Source organism: Pteropus alecto, unplaced genomic scaffold, assembly GCF_000325575.1.
Source record: "Pteropus alecto unplaced genomic scaffold, ASM32557v1 scaffold95, whole genome shotgun sequence".
In the NCBI taxonomy this organism is placed as follows: domain Eukaryota; kingdom Metazoa; phylum Chordata; class Mammalia; order Chiroptera; family Pteropodidae; genus Pteropus; species Pteropus alecto.
In genome coordinates, this window is record NW_006441071.1 from 23,189,594 (window position 1) to 23,209,477 (window position 19,884).

The 19,884-nt window shown below is 37.1% G+C and overlaps 1 protein-coding gene and 1 pseudogene across 1 annotated transcript in view; one reads left to right on the forward strand and one right to left on the reverse strand.

Moving 5' to 3' along the window:
* LOC102877919 (guanine nucleotide-binding protein G(q) subunit alpha) overlaps positions 1-19,884 on the reverse strand; it is a 176,159-nt gene that overhangs the window by 73,071 nt on the left and 83,204 nt on the right. Inside the window, exon 2 of the mRNA XM_006918455.3 lies at positions 14,533-14,687. Coding sequence (XP_006918517.1) covers positions 14,533-14,687 — 155 coding nt within the window. The remainder of the gene's footprint in view (positions 1-14,532; positions 14,688-19,884) is intronic.
* Positions 4,997-5,115, forward strand: LOC112485168 (annotated as a pseudogene).

Sequence of the window (19,884 nt, forward strand, 5' to 3'; positions counted from 1 at the left end):
GACCTACCAAGGGAAGGACTTGGTCTCAGTGATCATTATTCTTGCCGTTGTACCCAGAAGACTGCCTGGCAATAGTACTTAATGAATATTTGTTGGTTAGATGGATGGGTTTCCTATGTTGAGATTTAGTTTCAGTATTAAATATTCTTACTTGTGGTGTTCCATATTAATGAAATTATTAAATTTGAAACTGGCTGTTGAAAAGAAATGCTACATTAAATCTCTAAGATTCATGAGATCATAAAATAGTAGAGCTAAGTCAGATTTTAACAAAAAAAAATTAAATTACTGCCTTTTTAGAGGTGTATCAATCCTTTAAGACAAAAAGGTAGCAGCTTGGAAATTCCTACTGCAAAGCAACTAATTAGTATTCTAGTGACCTTACCCCAAACACATCAATGATTCTCTAGCTGGCAATTAGCTCTCTACTGACTGATAGGAACCAGCCTGATATCTTTAATTATCATAAAACTGGCTGAAAGACAAAAAGGGGGAGGAACTGGGAGAATGTGGGCATGAGAAGCAGGAAGGACATATAAAAACGTACCGAACCCAAAATTTTAGTTGATATCTTGGCATGGTCCTAGAGTCATCTGATGGGGTTAACAAGACTATGTTCCAAGAGATGGTCTATATCCCATTCTGCAGATAAACCAGTTAATCACACCATAAAAGCAAAACCAAAGGGCTACTCTGTATTAATGGATTTTTCTGATTTATCAGCTCCTTGATTTGAAAACTTGGGATGAATGTACATTTTGAAACCTATAAGATCACCATTTAACTACTATACACAAAAATTTAATTCAGAGGAATCAGAGAACTTCCAATTTACATTGGCAAGTTTGTTCAGAAATATGCTGCCCAATAAACCATTTCTACTCACTTAACCCAAAACACAGAGCTCAGAACAGAGGGTGGCTGATTCTTGTACAGAAGGTGCTGTCGTTCTCCTGCGGTGAAGAAAAATCGTGGTTTTCTGCTTCTTAGAGATGAACTAAACAGATTATTCATTGCCACTCCGTTTTTAAACATGTATTTCCACAGGAGACTTTAAAGAACCAGCACATGTAGTGGGAAATTACCTGTCACACTGCACAGTAGGAACCTGGCTAGTCTTTCTTCAATTTAGAAGAGTGAACTGAGCTCCCTGACTAACATACTCAGGTAAGATAGAATCAGGGTACAAACCTGTGACTGAAGGACCACTTACATGAATGTAGAGGCTGTCCTAAAATAATGTCAGTGGTATCTCTCTGTGAACCTGAGGCATTAGCTGAATATCTAAAACATTTATTCTTGCAAGAAGATTTTTTTTCCTCTTCACCTTTCTTTTGCTCCTTTTCAATGTCAGTATAGTTCATAGAGAGTAAGAAGAAAAGCATAACAACAGTGAATTACTGAGTGCTTGCTAGGCTGTGTTCTGTCTGCTCCTTGCCCAGGTGTCATCGTATTTCATGGCAAGGAAACAGCCATTAAAGATGTTCCATATACTTTTGATTAATGTGAAAGTGAATGGTAGTTCTTGCTTGGCATTCTTACTGCTTTGCCTCAGTTGGATGGTAGAAGAAAAGGCTCACTCTACTTGGAGTAAAGAAGTTAAATTAATCTAGTTAAAAACAACAACAACAAAAAGAAAACTGAAAAGAAACGTGTCAAGGCCTGCTAGTTGCAACAGACATTATCTAGAACCAAAACCAAAATTAAACCACTAAACCCCAAACACCCCAAAATAAGATGAGGAAAAAAAAAAAAAAACAAAACAACAACAAACCTTCCAAATAAACAAAAGATACAAACTATGTTCTCCCACAGAAAGGTCTGGGTGGCTCAGAAGCTACACCAGGATTGAGAATATGTCGCAGATAATTTGTGAAGCAAGTTAAACCTGCAGGCGACCAAGACCAGTGTTTTCTACTGCCAAGGAAAGGCCAGCATGGAGAGCATCTGCCTGGGTAAGTCCCAAACCCACAAGCCCTCTCACTCTAGGCTTACAGGACACGGAGGGACTCACAGCACCTTCTGCGTTTCACAGTTTCTTAGGGGAAAAGGCCATTCTATTTCCTTAGAAATGTAGTTCTGGCATTATGAGACCAGAGCATCCTCATTTGTTGATTCCTGTCACATTCTGAGAAAAGGTAATGGAATAATCTCTTAGCTGAATTGTACTTTCCATTGAGGCATTTCATATTCTGAGGAAAAACGTTGGTGGAATATATCATGTTGGATTATTCCATTCATTTAACCTTTTACAAAGAAACACCAAGGTCTGAACAAATTTATATTGCAGAGTAAATTCAGAAAGTTAATTATAGCTATAATTTGTTTTGTAGAAATGATTTTGAGTGGCTGCTGAGGTCATTCTCAGGGTGTTGCTATGGCGACAGGCACAAGGTACATTTCCAAGGCAATGTATGTTTAACAAGTGGCTGGCAGTAGCTCTCTCCCGATGTCAGGGAGAGAAAGCTCCCATGGTATACAACAGATTTATTTAACTGTCTAGGAGACAAGGCGTGTTTAGGACTGTGCTAGAAAATAGGAGGTTTAAGTTGATTAAACTCATCTTACTCTGATCCATTCATGGGAATTTAATGACTTGCCATTGCTTTGTGATATTAATAATGGATAACTTCATAATTGATTTAAAAAAAAAAAGTCAATATTTTCCACATATATTTGCTCAGTTAGGCCTCTCACACTCTGTGAGATCAGGGACCATGATGACATTTGTCCAAGGCTGGTCGCCAACACTCAGCCGAGGGCCTGGAACACAGCAGGTGCTCAACATGTCACCCAAATTAAAACTATTTTTTTAAAAATACTGTAGCAGTTAGAAAGACAAATTACATCTTTTACGAAAAAAAACAAAGGAGTAGGGGCACTGTTAGCCACCCAACGCCACAAAATAACCTCTCTGGGCTATTACTGGCCTGCATTATGTAAAAACTAAATTCTGAATTAAAATGCCTATGATGAATGTAAAGACAACACAGAAAAGAAAAGCAGTATTTGTTTAACTTCATTTAGTAGATGTGCTTCCTGTTCTTCTTTAGATCCTGGACACAAAATGATATAATTTGCATATAATATCCATTTTATGCCTATCAAGCTTTCTAGCCTTGGAATTTACTCTAATCCAGTGCAAATGGAGGGAGTGAGTGGTCTCTTAATAACAGGCAATTCTCACACAATCTCTTTAATGAAAGAAACAGGTTTCTGATGGTTTTCAGTTGAAATCAAAGCAACAAAGAGACTCCTGTAGTAAATTTTCAACAGTTCCTATCATGAAAAAAATGCAGGGCCATCATCTGGAATTGAACAATACATTTGACCATGACACTCTGATGGGTGTTAAGGATATGAAGATTCCTAGGGTATGATCTCTGCAGTCAAGGAGATTACCAACTTGTGGGAAGAAAAGGGTTAAATGAAGATGAGAAATGATGGGGTTCAATACAGGTGGAATGAACCTTTTTTTATTTTGGACAGAGTCATTTTCTGAGAACCTGTTTGAATTGTCTCTAATCCTTGGTGATTATCCACAAAACATCTTTCCACAGCATGACTGATATGCATGAAAGACTGACAGACAGAAATCATGTACATTAGTCTATTATTACACCTTGTAACTGCTAAATTCTTTATACATTTAACTTCAGGATCATCTCTGGCTGTAGAAAAAAATTAGAAATTCAGAAATCAGATATAATTCATTACTTTAATGATTAAAATATATATGAGAGAAGCTTAAATGTCACTAAAACAATATGCTCAAGTCAAATATGGCATTTTCTCTCTTGAATATGTTTTTAAAAGACATGCTAATTGTTCCTCAGTTTTGACAATAGTTGGTCGGTCAATAACAGTTTTGAATTGACCTTCAAATTTAATTTATGCTCCAATTTGACATGTCATGAGAACTTATTAAAATTTTCTTAAAGTAAAAAAACCTCACTACTTATGACTAGAAGGTTAATTGAAATCTAAACTAAGAATAGTACAGAAACTAGAAATTCAAGGTTTTTTTTTTAATGAAGGAAACATGAATAACATTTAGATATGATTTGGTAAGTTATCTACATCACATATGGGTGGGGTTAAAAAATTACAGACATACAAGCCTCAGCAATTATACTAAAAGGAGGAAAGTACTTGTGAGTGGTAAGTGAAAAAAGAAATCTCTGATATTTGGTATAAATCCAATCAAACCTAGTAAGGTAACTGAAAACAGCAAGTTGGGCATTCATGTAGCATGCTATGGGGTGTGTGCTGGGTTCTTCAACTCCTTCATAAGGACCTCCTTTTGAGAGGTTGTGTTTATAACACACTTGCAGTTCATGTCGGATATTAAGATGAAATTTTGGCACAGAAAATGACTCTTGGTAGAATTTCACATTTTTAATTATTAAAAAGAAGGTTAGAAAAACTAGGGCGACTTCATTTAAAAAAAATTAAGAAGACCTCATTGTGAGAAGAACAGTCTCAGGGGAGTTGAAAGCTAGATCATGCTATGAGATCTTATTTGACACTGTCAAAAGCAGTGGAAGCTAAGGAGAAATCAGAAACACGCAGTTATTGAACAGTTGAGATATGACCACAAGGGTTCAAAGGAAAAAAGTAAAAGATACTGTCAAACTGAACTTAAAAAAAAAAATAGAGTTAAAGTAACAGTTCTGCAAAACTGCAGTCCTGAGGGGAGTCAAGGACAGCTTTTGGTATCAAGACGAACCCAAGTGAATCCCTCGTCTGGCAGGTCCTATAGCTGAAATGAGCCTCCCTGATGACCTGGTTAGGCTGGTTAGCTGTACAGGTTTGCTCATTACACAAACACTTCCATTTCACGAAGAGTTCATTTTGTGGAGGGCAAATCAACTTTCCTTTTTAACACATGGCACATTATGATTAGAGTTCAAGGAGGTGTAGTATTTATAACAGGTATTTTGTTCATAAGAAGCTGTTTTCAATACAAAATTCTGGGTATAAAAAAAAGATTCTCGTCTACGGCTATGCCACCCTGAACAAGCCCGATCCCATCTGATCTCGGAAGCTAAGCGGGGTTGGGCCTGGTTAGTGCTTGGACGGGAGACCACCTAGGAAGACCAAGTGCTGTAGGCGTAAAAAATAAAAATAAAAAATAAGGGATTGTAAGTAGACAAGGTGCTTGCAACCTGTGAGGTCAACCAAGGGTTGCCTCACCTAAATAAAAATAAACAAACAAACAAACAAATAAATAAAACAAAGATTCTCAAGAGAGAATATTCTGTGGCATAAAAGAGAACTCTAAGAGATCATGCATTTCAATTTTTTCTTTTCCAAAGAACTAAGCTAATCCAGAAAATCAAATTTTAAAAACTAAGTTAAATATCTCATAAAATATTCTATCACTCCATTTGGTAAATAGTTTCAGTATCTTATAATTCTTATATATGGATCGTTGATTCAAACGTCCATAAGAGACCAATGGTGTCAAATGGAGAATAGGCTGAACTACTATGTGTCTGTCAGGCGAAAGTCAGGGCCAGGGTCAGGCCTGGGTTACAGAGATATTCTTATGTCTGTTGTTCAAGCAAATAAACTGGCCTTGTAATTAAACACAAACCAACAACAACGGGGAGAGAGAGAGAAGGAAGAAGGGAAGTAGAGGCCTTTTTCAATTTGCCTGTTTGGCTTTGTTAATTTATTCATCTTTTACATGATAACTTTCAAAGTTGACTAATTTTAACCCAATTTTTATACTTCTAAAACATATAACAACACCAGAGACTGCTTTTTATTCTAGCCTGCCTGTCTTGAAATGTAAAGGCAGAGCTTCACTCAGTTAATTTACACAAATTTATTGAAAATCTGTTAAATTCTAATGTACTTGTATGTGTTGGAGGGAGGGGGCTGGAGCACAGGGAGTTATTACAAAATACTTAAAATATATATATTCTTTGCCTTTGGGACAACAGGCTACCTGGAAAGCAAAGATAGCACAGATGAATCAATTAAGAAATAATTAAGTGCCAAATTGTGAGCTGCTAACTATGAATGTAATAAGAAGGGAGAGATGATTATGAAGCATAGTCACTAGAGAATAGTGTGTAGAGAAATGGCAGATGAGTTACACCATGTAAATGAGAAGAGAAAAGAGAGTTGATAGATGAGAAGAAATTAGTAAAGACAAAATTTACTTATCCTTTTATTAACTTATCATTTGACAACTTTCACTGAAAGCCAATACTGAAAGCTAGGCACTGTGTTTAGCACTGAGTGGGAACCACAATGGAAAAAAAAAAAAGAAAAAAAGAACATGAATCCTTTCCTCAAGGAGCTTGTACTTTGGCAATGGAGAGAGAAATGCTATAAATAACCATACTACAATGCAAATATGATGTAGGTCATAACAGAGGTTCCAGTGAGTATAGCCAAGAGTCTGATATGAGCAAAAAGGTCACTGAGTAAAACTAGTCTCTCGTGGTCATGTCATCTTAACTTGGGATACTAATTCTGTAGGATCAGGAGCTTCATTTTGACAAGGATGATGAGGTCTAGGGAGCTGGTCATACTAACCTAATTGAACTAGTTATAGAACAAAATTTAATTCATAACTTTAAATCAAGAAGCCATAGTGATAATGAAGAACAGTCAGAGTCCAAAGGCTGCTTGGTAGGCAGAGAGGAAGGATGAAGGAACCTAAATGACCTTAAGGGTTACAGGAAGATAATAAGGTTATCTTCTGCTCTCCTCTGGCTAGAGTGAGACTGTCTTCCAGTCAGTTCAAGTTTTAATAGGCCTCTTAACAAAAGCCTGTCAGTCCTTATCTTTGGTTCAATTGATTGTTAATCCTATCACATTCTCTTTAAGCAGCTGCTGCAGGCACTGTGATGGTTCAAAAGCCAAGACACATGAGACACAACCCTTGCTCTCAGAGTCAAATCAACTTAATGAACATTTCTGGTCATTTATATCATCTTTAGTACTAGACAGTCTTTGCATGGCATTTAGAGGTATTGTCAGGGAATACAATCTAGTGCTCTCTGATGCTCACTTCCTATCAAAAGTTATATTGTCTAAAGCAGGAATACAGGCCATCATTCCCTCAGTACTTTAAAACTTTCTCTGAGTTCATTCTGATCAGGAGTCCTAAACTAGGTTCTATCTAAATGGTGTGATAAAGGTTAATTGGAATTTTAAGTATGGGAGGAGCTAGGGCTTGTGGAAGTTCTTGCATTCTACATAATCAGGAGAACCCTATAGGAAGAACTTTATGTTTCTAGGGTTAGCTCTAGGGTTCTAACTTCCTTTTTCCATTCCTCTCTTTTCCTTTCTGTAAATACCCTTCCATCCTAGCAGAGTTTGCACATGGCTTGCCATGCCTGCATGCCCTAGGTTGCAACACTTCCTTTTTCCAAAATAAATCCTTTTTGGTGACAAAATACCTAGTTGATATTATTTTTCAGTCTAAGAAGCAGAGTACTATTTGCCTTTCAACATCTGTCTTTTTCTATAGGAGGGACTTGTAATTTTTTTTTTTTAATCAGACAGTAAATATTTTAGGCTTTGTGGGCCATTCAGTCTGTTTCAACTTTATGGGTGCATACCAGCTATAGACAATACATAAACAAATGAGCTTGGCTGCGTTCCAATAAAACTTTATTTATAAGAACTGGCAGCAGGCTGAGTTTGGCCTGCAGGTTTGCCAATCCCTGTTCTCTAGTAACAGTGCCCTGGTTTCAGGTGGGTACAAGGCCATGCTGAATAGACAGTGGAAAGGACTGTAAGATAAAGAAGCCCAACTACTGAAGGTGCAAACTTTCTGCTAAAATGTGAGCAAGCAGCAAACTGACAAAATGATGTGTGTCTACCACACCCACTGTGCCCTTCATGCAGAGTGAATGAATGGGCACACGGGTGCCAATGCAAGCCCAAACTATGCCCCTGTTATGAAGGTTAGAGAGTGTTCAGCATACCTAAGCTTTATTTTATCATCTCTAACAACTCCGAGCATTCTGAAAAAGGAATAATTAAGACCTTAGATTCATCAGAGTTCACTGCAGAAAACAAATACGGGGTTTTTGTTTGTTTTGTTTGTTAATTCTTGCAAAAGGTTATTTGGTTCATTAGGTAACAAAACAAAACAAGAAGTAAATATGTCACTTATGTGAAAAAATGACACCCCGTGTTATTGTCATTTTTTAGAAAAGAGCAAACATATTCAAGATCATTGCCCTCTTCTGAGTCTCAGATAGCATTTTTAGTTATTTAACCATAAAGAATAATTTCTCTGTTCATTACATTTTCAGGTAAATTTGGGGGTGCCAGGTTTTCACTTGACTGCATAAGATAATGGTTCCTCAGTTAAAGGCATTGTACTGTAGTAGAATCAAAGGACTTCAGGATTTAGAAGAGAATTTTGAGATTATAGAACACATACCAGTTTCCAAGGCAAGTGAGGCTTCTACTTAGTCCAGGCCCCAGAGTGGTTAAAGGCAGAAGGTATCTGACTGTTGGCTAGACTCTGACCCAATGTTCTTACCATATAAAAGTCTTGTCTGCTTCTGAAAGCCTGCAGTAGGCTTATACTTCTTTTTATCATCAGATCAAGAGCAAAGTCAAGATGGCTGTGAGAGACAGAGTCAATGCTCTCTGAAGTTCAATTATTTGGCTCATCAGTGAGGAAATTTTTATAGCAAGATACCTCTTCAAGAAGGATTCAGCCCTAAATCACATGGATGTGCTGAACTACCTCTGAAATTCAACATTCAAATTCCTTGTGCATTTTAAAATTAAGTTAAAAATTTAAGCATGAAGTTAGAAGTAAACTCCAATGCTGAGTTATGCCCCAAAGCCAATTTATTCATGTGCTTTGGATTTATGGGCTCTGGAGCATGTGAAAATTTCAAGAAGGTATCTGATCTACTGAACTCCTTAAAGGGGACTTCAGTAAAGTGAGATTAGGAATTATTTGGTCTCTTAAATTGAACACAGAGCACACTTTTGCCAAAAGCCTGCAGAGTGAGGATTTTTCTCACTATAAGTCAATACGATGAAACTTGTGTTCTCTGGCTAATGTCAGGGAGCTTTTGGTACTGTAAACAGTGAACTCATTTGACCTAAAGTCTTAGTTTATTAAAGCAGGTGGTGAACCCCAGAAAAAAAAAAAAAGTAATCCCACGGCCATCTGTTTATTGTGCTCTTTATCTAAAGATATTTGGAGCCCTTGGGTTTTTTTTTTTATTAATCGATAACAAAAAAGTTCATAAAAGAATCTGCAAAACTCTTCAGCACCTTAGACTGCTTTTATTCTTGCATTGAAAAGAATTAGAAGAATGGCCCAAATTAAAGCCAATTGCAAACTTATCCCAAACTGCTTACTCATCGTCTGGAATTTCCCACCTCCTTGTTTCTACCAGTGCTGCCTATTTTTTGAGACATCTGATTGCTTATTATGATCAGCAAGTTGGCTAATCAAAGTAGAAAAAGGGAAGCTTAAATCATTTTATTGTGTCCTTCTTATTTGTTCTTTTCGACTACAGCAAAAAGTTACTGTATGGAGTACAGGGGTTGAAGAGGGGTTAAGACTATGACTCAGAACATCTTCCACGTTGTATGAATAATTAGTTGATGCATTGTTAAACTAGGCTACATTTTGGGATGATAATAAAAACCCTGCTGGGTCTGTTTTTTAGTAAATTCAATATAATTTTCCCTCTTTATACATATGAGATTACCTATAGGCAATGCTGATAAGGATTAATAAATAACTGTACCTTTCATGGTAAATGATTTATCTAACCATACATATTGATCTATTTAGTCCACTCATCCATCTATCTATCTATCTATCTATCTATCTATCTATCTATCTATCTATCTATCTCCCATCCATTCATCCTCTGTGAGGCTGTATTTCACAGTGGTTAAAAACTTGGGCTCTGGAGACAGCAAATCTTAATTTAACTCCTACTCCTATCATTTACTAAATGTGTGACCTTGAACAAGTTACTCAACCTTTCTGAGACCAGGTTTCTTCCTCTGTTTAATGGGGATAATAAGAAATGTCTACCACTTTGGGTGGCTTTGAAGATTAAATGAAATAACTCATATAAATAACTAAGCACAGACTCTAACATAGCATGTGTTCAGCAAATAGCAGCTATTATTGTTTTTGATAATACAGCTTTCCAGATCTGACATTCAAAAACAGCAGGAAAAAAGACTTGAATGTCTTTAGCTCTGAAACTTCACTGTTCATCCATAATGGCTGAAGAGAGATGGCATCTACATCATGGTCATTAAAACAGTGGAAATTATGCATCTATTATTTCATCTGTAAAGGTCAAACATGAGCAGTAAGGATAGGGTAGATAGACTTTAGTAAACAAGATAACAGATACAAAAGAGATGTGTACAAAGACAGATGGCATAGCAACTCACTATTTTTGGTGTTGGGTGAGAATTACAGTGCGTGGGACTCCTGATTTGGGTCTTGAAGGATGAATAGGAGCTCACTAGATAGAAGAAGAAAGGCATGCCTGGCCTCTGCTCAGTATTCCTGGCAAGGGGCCTGTGCTGACTCTGACAACCAGCGCGGTCCTGGAGAGAATAACTGATATGTTCCAAACTTTAAGCAGATGTGCCTGGCAGGCCCCAATTCTCACACTGCTAGAAATTGGATATCTCTGTGTTCCCTCTAAATCTAAACTAAAAACCCACAACTAGAGATGGTGTACTCAGAGAAGGTGGTCCTAAATCCAGAGAGATTTCAGTAAGGTAATGATATTGTATAAGAAATTAGGTCCACAACATTAATGAAGAATTTATTTTAATTGTAAAGATAGCAAAAAGAACATAGGAACCCCACATGAAGTAAAGGAGGTAAGATACACCAGCAGAACGTACACAAAAAAGTCAGAAAGGAAAAGGCATAACAACTAACCTGAATATAGAGAAAGGAATTATTTTGAGTTATTCTGTGAAAATGCATTCAGTACTAGGAATCAGAGATGCTCAAAATATGGGACCTATATCCTCATTAGTGTTCTCCCTGTAGTTCACAGAGTATTTGCAGGGACTATACTGGAAAAAATATGTAGAACACAGCAGCAATCGGGTGAATCTAAAATGCTACTTGTCCTATCCTTGTGCTGGGAGAGTTTTCCTGGCTCAAGAAAACTGCCCGGGACTAAGATGGGGAAAGAATCTGGTGACTAATACTCAGGCCTTTGATGTAGTAGGATAAAGGCAGGCCAGCCGGGTTCCTCCATCAGTGATCTATAAAGAGTGCTGAGAAAGGAGTGAAGGGTTAAAGATGTACAAATTAGTGGCTGATAGATGGTCACGGGGATGGGGAGTATGGCATAGGGAATGCAGTTAGCATTAACGTAATGGCTAGGTGGAGAGCCAGAGGAGAGAAAGAGCAATTAGGGGGATCGTTTTATAAACTATATAAATGTCTAACCAAGGTACTGTATGCTTGAAACTAAAAAAAAAAAAAAAGTGCTGAAACTTCCTGGGAAGAGATCAGAAATACGGAGCCAGATAACTCAGGTTTCCACTTACAACTCTTAACCTAACTAGCAAAAATTGATTGGTTCTATTCCCCTTAAAGTAAACAGAGTTTTCTAGAGAATTAGGGTGTCAGTGTCCTAATACTGGGGTGAAACTTCACCAACGATGGGTAAACCAGTGCACATCACTGCATAATACGCATTCTACTCAATGTTTAACTTGAATCTAATTAAGTCTTCAAATGTAACTTCTAGTTTACAGAATATCCAACAGACAGAAGAGAAAGTTAAATCATGACATGAGATGGCTATCAGGCCAATTCAAGCCAGTGAAATGCAAAATAAGCCTCTACTACATTTAAACAGACTTAAGAGACACAACCCAAATGCAATGTATAGTCCTAAAATTGACCAGCTCTAAAGGACGTGTTGGAAGAAAATGAGAAGTCTGAATATGAACTAGGTTTAGAATTATAAAAGTAACTGATAATTACTTTTATATTTAGGATGTAGAAAATGTTCTTTTTCCCCTTAAGGGATGCATACTGAAATGTGGGTATAAGAACATATTATAATTTGCTTTATTATTTCTGCATAAATATATGGTTAAAAAAGAATTAGGTGTATGTGAATACACATATACCCACACATAGTTTAGAAAATCAATTTCTCATTAGGGGAAAGAACTGTTTAAAGAATAATCATTTGAAAGGTTTAGATTAGCCTGTCCCAGGTGCCCCAACATCTTTAGCTCTAGCATGAGCAATGTGCCCCAAGAGCAGGCGGTTATATAAATGTCTAACCAAGGTACTGTATGCTAACCAAGGCGGTCAACACGGAGTATATGACAGCATTCTAAGATGGTGGCTTTCCCAGAATCACAGCTCTAACAGGGGCCTGGAGAAACTGTCTCGGATGGATAGATCTTGGTCCTAAAGCAGTAGATGTGGCAGCATCCAATTCTCATAGTAAGTAATGGGTACCTGTTTAGTAATCCACAAATCTAAACTAAGGGAATGCCACTAGACATGTGGTAGAGCCTTGTATCAAGAATATAACCACAGTAGCTAATAAAGGTGTCCACGGGGCAAAGTGGAATCTCTCAGAGGGCCTATACCGGGAGCAGAAGGCAAAACAGTTGACTAAAGGGGAGACCTAATCCTGGTAAGCACATAATTATTAGACATTGGTGCCCAGATGCTCTAAATAGCAAGACCTCTCTGTAGGGAGAATAGATATAAGTGACAGGGAAAGAATGAAACAGGTGAGAGGAGGAAGAGACAGGATTTATGATAAAAGTAAAAAGACAGAGGTTAGAAATGATGAGAGGTAGAGAATTAATTAATAAATATACCTTTAAAATGGAAGATTTATTCATTAGTAAGGGCCAGGAGTGGCATCACAGTGGCAAAGTGAGAAGTGAAGAGGAATTAAAGGAGAATCAGTGATGAGGGCAGAGGGGTAAACAAGACGATAAGAGAAGACATAATGAGCAGGAACAGGGAACGAGGGATAAAGCGCAACAACAACATGGGGAGATAGATGAAATTTGAAATGGCAAAGGAAACAGAAGGACAGAGGGTGCAGGAAGTAAGAGAAAGACAGCTGGTCAAAGGTTGAGGGGGCAGAATTTGGAACAGACAAGAGCTGAATGCATCTTTTTCATCTTTGTGCTCACAGAAACATATAGTAGGAGGTCAGGAGCAAGGAAAAGAGGGAGGGAACGAAAGAGGGAGGAAGATGGGGAAGAGGGGTGAAGGCAGGCAGTTAGATGGCAGATGAGAAAGACTGGGAATAGAAAGAATGTGAAGGTGTGGAAGAGGAAAAAGAAAATAAGGAACGAGGAGAGCACACATTTCAGAGGCACGTGAGGGGGTTACATTAGATAAAGTATGATTGACACAATGCTCATGAACACTCTATGTCACAATCCAGAATTATGTAATTCAAATTTACTTTAAAAATACAAGAACTGTTTTGCCCAGGCAACATTTCTGTGTCTGACCCAAATCATAACTTATCTTATACAAATGCCTGGAACTAGGGTAAACAAACATAGGAAAACAAACAAACAAACAAAGCCGAACAGCTCTTGGATCTTCTATGCATTACTGAGTGATGCCAATCAGCCTACTGGGATCCTTATTTTCCCCATGATCCTGCTCTCATCCAGAGGGTCATTTCATCATATGAACTGGCCTGAGGCAGCTACATATTTTTTACCCATTCTTCTATTTGCCCAAAACCAACACAAGAGGTGAATGCTGGTTAACATAATTAATGTAGACAGAAATCTGGCTAAATACCACAAAAAAATCTATTTTTCAGGCGCCTGATTATCTAGATTGCTGACTACATTGATTACATTAATCCAGTGACTGCCAAATCTCTACTTTCTTTTTGTTAGGTGGGATTTAATCTAGAGAACTCAAAGATCTCTCTAGGATGCAAATCTCTCCGAGGACACATGACTGACGGCTCGCAAAATAATTTTGGCATGCATACAAAATTAGACTCATATGCAATTTTCATGCAAAGGCAAACCTATCCATCAACATAATAGTGGCTCCCAGAAAGCAGTCAAGAAACTGGAAGCTGGAAACTAGGAAGTCTGATGTTTTAGAAGCAATAATCAAACATATTTGTTTGCAGTTTTTACTGTGTGTAGGTGTTTCCTAGCGCAGAATAAGATTAGAAATTTTTATTAAAAATTATGATTACAAGATTTCATATCATAAGGGAGTATGTGTTTGAGAACTGCTGGTTTACAATTTGGGGAAAGAGATGGATTAGTGAACTCAGATTCCTAGAGTCTTCTAGAGTTTGTTTTTCCAACAGAAAACAGTAAAAAAAAAACCCACTCCCTAACTCTTGATGCCAGTCCTCTATGAGGTTGGCATAAGTTTAATATTGATACTTCCTAACTTTCAAGTTTGAATCAGATACTACATAAAAAGCACAGAACAAAGAGTTACCACTGCAGAGCACCTGCACATGAAAGTAGAGAAAGATCCAAAGGATGTCCTGGGTGAATACTTACTATTTGGTAGAGTCAGATAGCTGATATTCTCGTCGTCTATCATAGCATTCCTGGATTCCAGGATCATTCCATAAACTCTTTATTGCATCTACGTATGGATTCTCAAAAGCAGACACCTTCTCCACATCAACTTCTCGAACTAATTGTGCATGAGCCTATTTTAAAAAAAACAAAAAACAAAACAATAGCAGTTTTAATCTCGTTCCCATCACTTTGAAAAGTGCCTTTGGTTCGCATGTTACATTGTACACAATTGACAAACTGGTTTATAATAAAGTAATGCCTTATTTATTTTATTTTATTTTTTTAAGGAAATCCAGTCTCATCTTTCCCTGTAGAGTAAATCTTGAGGCTACTTAAAGATGACTAGAGGAAATCAGAGTGTTCAGCTCTCATTGGAACAAGGAATGTGACTGTTTTTCAGTGATTATCATAATCCTAATGCAATTAATATTATTAAACGAAAAAAGACAGGAATAATTATCCCCTCTGTTTATAGTTTATTATAATCAGATGCATAATATACACAGCCCATGGGTATTATTTCTTAGCAGGAACTCAATTAGACTCCTCAACTACTCAGGACTAGTTTCTATAGTTCGCTTTTGAGATAAGGTGTAAAACCACTAGAAAAACAGTTAATAGTAATAATGATTTAATTTGAACAACAGAAACCATTCTCACTCCATTCCCACAGACCTCAACTTATAAAATCTGTATTTTATACCTGCCTTATCTACATTATCAGATTGAGGACCTTATTCAATTTTTTAACAAGGAAAAAGGACTTCGTTATTTCATTATACAACATTAAGCAGGAAAGAGGTAAAGAGATTAAAAATTTTTCAATAAGATTGATATAAAAATGTATGGTCACCCCTCCCCCCCAAAATCAACCATAATATATATCCGTGCTTAATAACTCCAATTAAAATAGGTTTCATGAATGTAATATATATGCAAATTGTACATACACATGAATATGCAAATAAACAAATATAATAACTAATTACCTTGGAAATTAGAGGCAGATGGCTAATAATTTATTCAAATAGTCTTGATTTTACATAGAAACACAAACTTTTGAACTAGGTTAGTGAATGACTATCATGATCACATGATGACCTAATTATTCATTTCATAAGAGTTTTAAGCAGACTGAATTTTAGTAAATTTAATCTATGTTAGGCCCCCTTTACCTTCCTTCTCTTCTCATAAGTGGCAGGGCTCTATGTCATTAGACTAATCTTGACTTTAATAAGATTTTAAGAAGCCTTACATACTAAGACTGAAGAAACCACCTTCCTTGCTAGTTCTCCTCTGATCTTAAAAATCTCATCTAGGAACTGAGAAGCCCCAGCTCCACCCTGGACCCCAATCTTGGAAAACAGATCCTTGTACTTGCTTTCTATACCTAAGTTCCTATCCAGACAACCTGCCTTGTTATTCCACCAGCGATCTTGCTAACCTTGAGTCCTGTTCCCTAGTCCCACTCCAGTTTCTCGTGAGATTCACCCTTCAAAAGTATCACTGGCTCCCCAATGAATCCACAGTGGGGTGTTCCAATTGGTTCCATAGCACCTGTTGTTCTGTGTTGATATCAAAGACTGCACTGGACCCATGTGCTCTGCCTTTGACCTGCTGAATTAGACCTCCTCCAAACACAAAACACTTGTGTGGGTCTCCTCCACCTTGTCCAGCAGGTATGTCAACCATCAAGATCCAACCACTGCTTTTCTGCTCTTGATTACTAAACACGATCATGTTCTAACTCTTGTGTCCTGAGACTTGACAATGATCACCTTCAGTATAATCCTAAATTAGAGTACCCATGGGCACATCTATATTACAAGGTTCTCTGGAGAATTCTGGGGATCTTGGAGGGCAACTGGGGGCAGTAGTGGGGATATATTGATGGTTTCCTACTAGATATACTCTTAAAGATAGGGTTTTGAATCAGACTCTGCTTCTTCTTATGACCTGGGTAAATTGCTTAATCCTTCCAAAAGTTATTCCTGGTGGGGAACACACTGCCCCACCAGCCTCATGTGACTCTGTTTTGTGTTATAATACTGTAGAATCAGTGCTTCTCAAAAGGTGGTCCACTCACCAGCAGCATCACCTGGGAATTGGACAGAAATGCAAATGAACGTGGCTCGGCAATCTCTATTTTAAGAGGCCCTTGAGATGATTCTGATGCATGCAAAAGTTTCAGAACCATCGCGCATTATAAAGCACCACACAGATGCAATATGATCATAATTAATTGCCTGGCTGTCTATAGAATTGCTATGGGAAACTAAAGATAAGAGTCCCACAGAAGCAAGGGTCACTCCAAAGCACGAGCCATTTAACAAATGTTCATAAGGGCTAGAAAACTATAAAAGAGAGTAAAACGGGCTGGATACAGGCAATAGCAAGTGATGGGAATCGTGGCACACCGAGAAATACGATCGCTAATTAAAGAGGGCAGCTGCCACTTAGCTCCAAATAATTGCTGCCATTGAGAATGCAGTCCATTGTTGCCAGGTCTTCCAATTTTTCGATGGAAGCCAAAAATCTAGATTTTTCTGTAAAACATCTCTAATTTTAAACCTTAGCAACCCTATAAAAGATAAAGTGTATCTGTGCCTGAGTTTGATTGGGGGCCATTCATTTGTAGCATTTGTTCTTAAAGAGTCTTTTCCATTTGCTTCCCTAATAAGCTTGACCAGTAACACTATGTCCTGCTCAGAACCTAGAACATGGTGCTGGGCACTGGTTAATACATGGTAATATTTAAGTAGTTATCAGCACTCTTCTACACTATTTTGACAAACTATTAAACTATCCATAGGGATAAATGGTTGAACCTTTCTCTGAACTGGGAAACAGCTATGTAGTGACACAGGTTAACGTAGACAGTATTTTAAAAGCAAATTTCATACTCACTACACTAAGCCAGCCATGTCACTTGGAAAAGAAGTTCTGTTTCTGTTTCTAGAGAAGTTAGCTTCTGCCAGAGAAAACAGTTTCAACATACCAGATACTTTTCACTATTATGGTTAAATGTTTATTGGACCCCATTGAGATGCTAAGTAATATAGCGATTAGGGAATTGGACATGGTTCCCATGGGGCATGGGAATGGGAGGAATGGTCCATACAGATGGCAGCCAACCAAAGCACAGGATTATATGTTTCAGTAGTAGGAATGAGAGGGAATTTTCAACCTTTCTATCCTTAATTTCAGTTAACTGTAAGGGTATTTAAATAAAGACAATATTCTCAATAGTGTATTACTGTAACTTTCCACTGAGAGCCTGCTCCTTTAAAAATGAAACAATTTTTATTCAGAAAATTGTAATTTCCTAATTGGGTCTATCTCTGCTTGCTTCTTCCTATGTCTGGAAGGTCTTCCCTCTTCCCTTCTGTACCTTCTTTAGCTTTTGTTCTGGGACTGTATCATACGCCATCTCTTACAGGAAGTTATTCCTGATTTTCCTCCTCTCCCTAAAAATGTGACCTCTTGTTCTTTTTGAACCATGGAACTTCTACATTTTGCTTTATGTTAATTGTTACGTCTTGACTTATCCCTCTTATAGACTATACATTGAGTGCAGAGGCTGTAGCTTAACTGACTCTTAATTTCTTTTGGGATCCAACCAGAGTGAATGTACAACAAATGTCTGTCTAATTTAAGTGCATTTAACAAATCATATAAATACCAAGTTCTACAAGTGATAGTTTTTTGAGGAAATCTTCCATCCATTACCAATTCTCACTACACTACATAATCCTTAACAGCTCTTATCCCGGCAGCTGGTTTACATGTATTTGTGGTATTTGTTAATATCTTCCTCCCCAATCACAGTTTAAGTTCAAAGACAAGCTCAGCATTGCAGTATCATGGCTGAGCAGAGTGCCTGCCACCTGGTAGATGCTAAATATTTGTTGAGTGACGAATGCAAGTAAGAGTGGAAACTGTATTATACTGAAAATCAGGACATCTAACTTTTAGTCTCAGCTTTAACCCTAACACTAGCTATAACCCTTAGAAGAAACTCTTTCACATCTTTATAATTTCATTTTTCTTGTCCATAAGATGAAGCAATTGGACCAAATTATTTGTCTAAGGTTTCATCTAGCCATAAACTATGAATATAAATATATAATAAACACATCTACAATGAATACAGTTATGACATGGTCTCTCTAGGAGCACATAATATCATTTATTGAAACAAGACTTCACTATTCCCAACAGTGCCTGACAATATAGAACAGATCACAGTTAAGTCTGTACATGAGTAATGCTACGTGTGGATTGAGCAAGTAGAACTCAGTACAGACAAAGGAGGTCAAACAAGGTGTCACAAAGAAGATATGGTTTATCTACCAGGTAGAGATGAAAACGTGTGATGCTTTCAACCAAAAAGAAAGAATAGATGAACAAAGGTTTGCTGGACAAAATAAACATGGCACTTTCTTTTAGCTGAGGGAGAGAGGGAACAAGGGGGAGACAGTCTAGTGAGGAAGTTTCACACTATTAATTCAAATTAATCTCCAAAGTGAAAGCTATAATATAAAACATACCAGCTATGAACCATAACTTAGAAGTCAACCTCCAGCATCCATGAAAGTATATAGCCCTCAAAAAACACAGATCACCACTTTGCATTTACCCAGGTCAGAATTTCTAAGTCACTTTTACTGCCTCCTAAGCTTTGTTGTTTAATTCTATCCTTACTCTTTTGGAAAATGACATTCAAATATAATCAGCTATATAATTTGCATTTATGTAAGAGATTTCAAGTGAAGTTCTCTCTAAGTTATTTAAAAGTATGACAGAAGTTTTCAACATACACATAGAATTTTAAAATTGCCTATATAAATGTCCCCAATGGAAGTTTAATCTGCTCACTTTTTTTATAATATTCTGTATACAGAAAGAACGTTTTTTAATATGCTAGAGTAAGAAGATGAATGAGACCCTTTTCAATTTTTCCCAAATGTCCAATGTGAATAGTAGTAAAAATTATAAGTAATTATGTAAAAATAAACAATACTAATGAAAAATACTATGATAAAAAGGAAAGAAGTCATTTCTAATATTATAAATAACAAGTCGATTACAACTATCCTTTTTATTATGAACACTGTACACAAAAAATCTAAACAGATATGAGTTAATTAATCATAAAAACAAAATGTAAAATATAATTCTATTTCTTTTTAAGTTACAGCTGAGCACACTGGATGGAAATATTTAATGGTGAATGCTGGCTTTCAGAATTCTTAGCAAACTGGTGGCAAGTCTCAGAGGAAACATTGTGAGAACTAAGTAGCTACTCAGGAACTCTGGCAGAATTCT